Source organism: Bidens hawaiensis, unplaced genomic scaffold (genome assembly GCF_021521415.1).
Source record: "Bidens hawaiensis isolate Kalapana, Puna unplaced genomic scaffold, B.hawaiensis_p1.1 tig00037716_1, whole genome shotgun sequence".
NCBI classification, from domain to species: domain Eukaryota; kingdom Viridiplantae; phylum Streptophyta; class Magnoliopsida; order Asterales; family Asteraceae; genus Bidens; species Bidens hawaiensis.
The window spans coordinates 72,064-79,024 of record NW_027496604.1 but is presented as its reverse complement, the minus strand read 5'-3'; the positions used below and the strand labels follow the sequence as shown (position 1 = coordinate 79,024).

General features: G+C 39.7%; 1 protein-coding gene across 1 annotated transcript; it reads right to left on the bottom strand.

Annotated features, from left to right (window-relative positions):
* Positions 1-3,881: 3,881 nt before the first annotated feature.
* Positions 3,882-6,450, bottom strand: LOC143589686 (uncharacterized). Its single transcript, XM_077070380.1, has 3 exons — positions 6,143-6,450; positions 5,267-5,605; positions 3,882-4,413 (listed from the first exon to the last, which is right to left on the bottom strand). The coding sequence occupies exons 1-3, from the start codon at positions 6,428-6,430 to the stop codon at positions 3,931-3,933; spliced, it is 1,110 nt and encodes a 369-aa protein (XP_076926495.1). The 5' UTR covers positions 6,431-6,450; the 3' UTR covers positions 3,882-3,930.
* Between the last annotated feature and the right edge of the window lie 511 nt (positions 6,451-6,961).

Genomic DNA, 6,961 nt, shown 5'->3' with positions numbered 1-6,961 from the left:
CATCATGAAACATAATTTAAACACAATCGTTCGCATAACTTGTAAGTATACCATGATAAATCGTAATTTAAGTACGTGTCCCTCGCCCCGAAAACAGTTTAAAAACAGTGAAAATAGTGAAAATAGGGGCTGTGAGACTCACCTGTGGTTCTTGTTAAGGGATTAATCGAGATTCGGGTTTTCTTGGTGTTGGCCTCGGAATTGAAGGTCTAGAATACGATTAAATAACAAGAAGTATATATATTAAGATCAAGAAATAGGAGAATATAAGGGTTGGAAAGTAGATCTCAAGGTTATAATCTCGGCTTACCTAGTAACAGGATCGGAAATGAAAACAACGGATGCTTGGGAGATGATTAGTGCAAGGTTGCAGTTCTTAAGAGAGAAGTTTGAAGTGTGTTTGGGTGATAATTTGGGTTACATATTTATAGGCAAGATTCAGGGAACACAATCCCTTGCTTTAGGGGATTGTAATCTTTTCATATCTAGGTGTAATGATGATAAAGTATGGAAATTATTATTATTTATTTAAAAGTGGAGGAGTGGATTCTGATTTGATTTGGACAGGACATGCAGGTCTGTGGTTAGTGAGAGTAGGGTGGCTGACAGTTGACTTTTCATGTTACAGTATGCTTTTTCAGATGCTTTTGCCAGTGTACAGTTAAAAAGTGGAAATCTCTGAAACACGCTACTGTTTCCTTTTGGGCGGGAATAATCTCTTTACATCTGGAGAATAGACTAAGTGTTCTGCGCGTATAACTTTGTGCGCATAGCTTTCTGCGTGAAGGACATTTCTTTGCTGCGGGTAGGTTCGTAACCTTCTCGCAGTCAGGGACATTGAGTTTCATTTGTAGATTCTCCAGGTGGTCTTGGTATTTCAACATAGTGATCAGTTATGTTGAAGTCAATTCCATCTTGGAGCTTCAGACAAACTAGCTCTCAATGTTCCCGCCATGCGGGGAGGTTAGTTCCCTTTCCGCACGCGCATAAACGATTTGGGATGCACCCGCCTTAGCATCATGCGGGACGGTCAACCCATCATAAAGTTAAGTTACATGAAAACATAAAGCCAAAACACTCGCGCATGGCGCATATAACATATGCCCACGCTGGTTCTTAACGTGGCGCGCTCGCGCAGGGTGCACATAACAAATACCCGCGCTGATTCTAACATAGCGCGCTCGCGCAGGGCGCACATAACAAATGCCCGCGCTGATTAACATAGCGCGCTCGCGCAGGGCGCATATAACAAATGCCCGCGCTGATTCTATTTGCGCGCATAATATTCACAATCACCTAATTATTAGGTTGATTACTTAGTTTATAGGGTTGGGAAATTACCGGGTGTCACACTCTGGCTGCCCCAGTTAGTGTCAATGCGAACATGTGGCACCAATAGGGTAGCATCCATCCGCTTACTCCGCCAACTGCTGTGAAGTTCAACAAATGATTGCTTGGATCAGTCAACCCATTGTATTTTCCCAAATTACTCAAGATTTTGACGTTTGTTGGGAAAGGAGCGGTGGCTATTCGCGGAATGAACTTTGACTTTTCCGCGAATGTCGCGGGGCGGTATGGTTTGGTGAAGTCTTCTTCTGCATCGCTGAAGTATTCAGCATGCTTTACTAACGGCTTGGGGCGGCTAGAGGTTTCTCTACCATAGTCCCAGCTGCCATCACTCGCGTAATCTTCTTATTGAAAGATTTCCTTCTGGCGGTTATCTCGTGGGGTTCTGTGAGATAGAGTACACTGAGTGTGATAACTTCTTTCGCGGCTTTTTGCGAGTGACCGACCGGCTGACCGAGAGTTGTCTTCCAACTCTAGGTCTTGAGCGCGCCGGGGTGCTGGCGGCGGAGATGGAGGCGGTGAGTCGTACGTCACTGTTCTGGCTAGTACCTGATCTCGCCTTACTCTTCGCTCGTACTCTTCTTTTAGTCGTTGTTTCTCTTGTTGATACCACTCTTCCAGGGTGAGAATGTTTTTACCAGATCTGGCCTGGTAGGTTCTCGTTTCGTCCCCGTCGAATCTGGGAAATTCTCCGGCTCCGTCTTCTAGAGCCGGAGTCTGAGTGTTCCGTTGGATCTCAGTAACTCTGTGCCTCGGTAACTCTCCGGCCTAGCTTCTCGGACCGGGGTTCTGGTGTTCCTGCGAGGTGCAAAGTCTTCAAACCTTGGAACTTCTCCGGTTCTATTTTCGAAACCCGAAGTTCTGGTGCTCCGGCGAAGGTCGTCCGACACCTGTCCTTCATGGACTGGATCGTCCAAATTTCAGTACGACGGGACCTTGCTGGAGCAGCAAATGGCTGTTGGTTCTGACTCATCTTCAGATCACAGTGAATCAAAAAGAACCGTAAAAAACCGTGAATCTAGCTAAAACCGAATGGCGCCAATGAAGAAACACCAAGTCGAACTAGATAGTCCGATCGGGTATTTCCCCAGATGTGAGTATTCTGAAAGGTAATGAGAGCAGATCCAAGCTAATGCCTGCAAAACAGAACACCGTTGAGTCTCGTTACGGGAAGGACAAAGTGGGGGGTCTTCCCTTAACCACCCTCCGGCGTGAGAATCAGTACTGTATCTTAATCGGAAATAATACGAGTACCCGGTATATTGCGTAAGGCTTGGGAGTGTGAGTGAATACCTTGAAGAGATGATCTTCGTATTTATAGCCGAGGCTGTGGGAAGGTGATTGGTGGAGTTGTCACTGTCAAGTTATTCCCTTTCTACCTGAATGGACACGTGTCGAGCCTTTGTTGGGTGTGACAGCCTGGACCGGTTTATAGGGCGGCCATTATCTGTGTACGTCGTGGGATGGCCATTACGTGTCCAGGTGTCATCTTTCCACTGTTCGATGTCGCTATCAGGAGGTATTGGGGGAATCTTCTAGAAATAGTTTGTTACAACTGTTCTTCCGTATCATATAGGGATCATATGCATGATGAGTCCCTTGTGTTGTTTGTGGATTCCTTCCGTGGGTGCTCGCGTGGCAGTTCGCGGGTTATGATGGGGATCCACAAAGCATGTCTTGGAGGATGGCTTTACCAGTCCACGTGATCCTTGCGCGGATGTCTTTCGACGATCCTCGGATTGGATAAGTGATCCGTGAGTGGCGGATGTCTTCTGACGATCCGCGGATCGGATAGGGGATCCGTGGGTAGCTTTGCTACCCTCCTCTATACTTGTCTATGGTTTAACATTTGTTAGTGTCACATCAATCATTTTTTGTAAGATGAAAACTTTTAGGGGTTGTGTGATTTTCTCCTCACCGACCATTTTTATCCTGTCATACTGCTTGTATGTATGACACACAAGAGGGATGTGGGATGTGAATAGTGTGTGTTTGTTTAGCTTTCCAACTATTTAGATCAACTTACATACATGTTTATTTGTGGATTGCTGCAATTGGTTTTCTACGATGTCTTGGAATTCTATTTAATTGATATGGAACAATTTGATAATTGCATACTAATTACATAAATTTAAGGTTTACGTAATGATTTAAAGTAAGGTCTAGGATTAGATTTTGATTAGATTTATGATTCAAGCATAAAGCATTCATAATTGAGAATAAGTGTCATTTGACATACATACTAATGTGTTGTTAATCTTGTTTGCAACAGAATTTAAGAGTATTAAGTTCTCATAGAAGAGGATCATAGCTTGAAGAAATCTCGATATCAAGCCCATGAAGAACATCTTTTATACAGGTCCCAATCCACCTATTTAATTACACGCGTTCGTTTGTCAATTTGCATCCCTATAGAAAGAACACTGTATTCAACATATATATCGAAGTTACAGGATTTTGCATATTTGCAACCTATTATCATTAAAATCTTTCATTTAAACGATCTTTATGTTGTTCTTCGCATGATGTCATACACGTAGGCCCTTAGTTCTTCATAGTTACAAAATAGCCGCACTTGAACAATCACATCTCTTTTGTAAACTCAGAAGGAGGATTAAAGAAATCTTTATTCAATCCCCAAACATTAAAGTGAACTTCTTCAATCTTCCATTTTTCTTCAAGCGCCCTCTTATGATTAGATGACTGTTCACCGTATCTAAAGATAGTAACTGATGTTTTCCCGCTATGCGCAATATTTACACCTTCGACGTTTTTATAATCTTCAATAACCGACTCGGTGCTGGTTTCCCAAAATATGCCATCTCCGTTTTCAGGGTTCACGGATAGTAATCGTGAGTCCTCAAATTTGACCAAAAGACCCGACCTTTGGCTAAAGTAGCCCCAAATTGTGTGATGTATGATCTCGTATTTTGGATTGGACTGTGCCTCTAGATCGGATTGGCTCGTGTCGAGCTTTAATATGAAGCATTCCTCTTCGTTTATGATCTTTTCTCCTATGCATACGGCTTGAAGAAATAAGTCTCCCGTGGACTTTGGGTCCAAGCCCTACAAAATATAAGTCATACGGAAATATTTTCAGTTATGTTTGGTTTTGACTTTCATATATGTCGTTTTGACTTTCTATCCGTGATACTTTGGGTTAAAAAAGGTTTTTTTGGTGAAACATGACATTTTTGTAGGGATTGGTCATGTGTAGGTGTGTATGGGTCGGTTTAAGGCTTAAAACAAAACAAAAACCGAAATATGGTTTTTGGATTTTTTTTTTTTTGAAAAACCATTTGTTTTTTTTCTTTTTAGTTTTGCCATTTGTTTTTGAAATTTTGGTAAAAAAAAAAAAGGTCCAAAATCATGAATTTGAGTAAAACTTTGGACCTAATTTGTTTTTTTGTTAGTTAATGATTAATTGATTATTGCACATTTAGGTATAACATATTTGGATTTTGGGCTTCTTAACATCAAATGAGTTACTTTACATTCAAAAATAAAAATTATAATTCATAAATTTAATAAAAGAAAACTATTTAATTATTGCAAAATTTGGTTATATTGGCCCATTTCATTTTTTCCGGGTTCAATTCGGCTATAGATGTCGGTTCAGTTTGTTTTTACAGGGATTATTGCATGCAAAACAGAAATCGAACTTGAAGTTTGATTGTCTAGAAAACATAAAACAAACTATTGGGCTTGGCTATGTCAGTGTTTTGGTTGCAGGTCAGTTATAGCACTTACATATTTGTATAAAACTATTTATATGGTTGTACATATTAGAAATAGACATGGTCGTAGTCAAACCCGTTCTCTTTTCAACTAATGAACTTTTGTTTTACACAGTTGGTATTAAGCACAATCCCAAACTGATCCATTAATAAGTGAGCATGCTGTTAGTTAACCATTATACCTGAAGAAACCGACGAAGAGGACGAGAAGGACCTCTGTCCATTGGTCTTAGTTGGTTTGATGATTGTCTCCAAGATTTCTTACCATTGCATCCTGATATGACTTTGCAACCTGAAACGAGCAACTCTAGGCACCATAGATCCGGATTCTTTTGCCAAAGAACAAATCCGCCCCTTTCCTCTTTGTTTTGCGCCTTGACGGGTTCATCACCTTGGTAGAAATCCGACGCCTTGATCTTCACTTGACCGATTGCACATAAACTTTGTACCGAGTTTAAAGCTGGTTGTCCTCCTATCGCCGCCATGTATTGTTGTACTATGTATTTTGCTGTCGATGCTTCCTTTATAGCACACGACATTTCATTGGTTAATACATAGATGACTACTATTAACACGATACATGAAATTTATAGGTTTGGGTTTTGTATAACGGGCCGGTCAATTTTAGGTTGAATTTGCTATTGTGTTTGGGTTGGCATGACTTTATGCGAGTTGACCTAATTAAGCTGTTTAGTTATATATTTTAAATAATACGATTTGATAGTTTATCTCAAAGTTTAAAAGATAAAAGAGAAATTGATATTAAGTTGTATAGATTAAACATAATTAATTTATATTCATGTGTGCATTAATTAAATGTATGATTGATTATAAAGCAGTTTTTAGTGCATAAATATATAAAAAGAGAATTATTAGTAAAAATTGGGTCGTGTTTGTGTTGATCCAAAAAAATAATGGTGTTGTGTTTTGTTAATAATATGTTTGACATGATTTTTTGGGTTTGTATGTGATCGAACCTGCCAACCTGTTAAGATGGCCCATTTAATACCTAGACTAACTTGCATGCATGCAAACAAGCAAATTTAGATTTTACTTACGATGGAAGAATTGCGAATAGAGCTAGCACTTGAATTATCTAGTTGAATCCGAAGAGGTAGAGTAGGAGATCCAAGCATGTAAAGCAAAAAACTAAGCTCGTTGTAACGGTTAGCTATGATAGGAGACGACCATTTGTCAACCGTTTGAGCCTTCATCCACGTCGCCATGTTTTGCCATCTTAGACCAGCAGTGCTTCCCATGCGTGTAAACATCTCTTCTGGTATCGGTACATCAAGGACAGTCTCCAATGCATCTTCTCTATCGAGATTTGGGCAAAGTACCCTCATATGTACCGTTTGATTAGGCTTTGCTTTTCAAATTTTCGAGTTAATGCAAATTCAAAGGGATGAATAGCTGTAGTTCTTTGGCAATCTGTTTTTATTAATGAAGATATTAAGTGGTTTGTGTTAGAATGAGAAGATGAGGGTGTGAAGGGCTAAATCACATTTGTTCAAGGGTTGCCCTTAGTTATAGGGTATGTGTGGCCATTATTTTCATTCTGGAGTTTTTCTAGCAGTCATATGTGTGCCCTTATCTGACTGATCCATCCTTGAGTCTTTGAACCTTCTTTTTGTCCCTCTCAGATTTGTCTTATATATTTAATGCGTCGACATCATTTAAATGGATGTTTAAAATATTGTCTAAATGAACATATTAGAATTGAAACGTAAATATTATTAGATTTTAAGTTTATATAAACAAATAAACTACTGTACATCTTGTTTTAAATTTGTTACATAACACAATTATGTAATTATATGACCTTTTCTCTTGTTCATGGATCAGTGTATCTAAAATTGTATCTAAAGCACGGTGTA

Coding starts and splice junctions, on each gene's coding strand:
- LOC143589686 (XM_077070380.1), bottom strand. CDS start 6,430: ATGAGGGTACTTTGCCCAAATCTCGATAGAGAAGATGCATTGGAGACT. Junction 5,606..6,142: donor CTATTCGCAATTCTTCCATC/GTAAGTAAAATC, acceptor TGTGCTATAAAG/GAAGCATCGACAGCAAAATA. Junction 4,414..5,266: donor CTCTTCGTCGGTTTCTTCAG/GTATAATGGTTA, acceptor TATATTTTGTAG/GGCTTGGACCCAAAGTCCAC.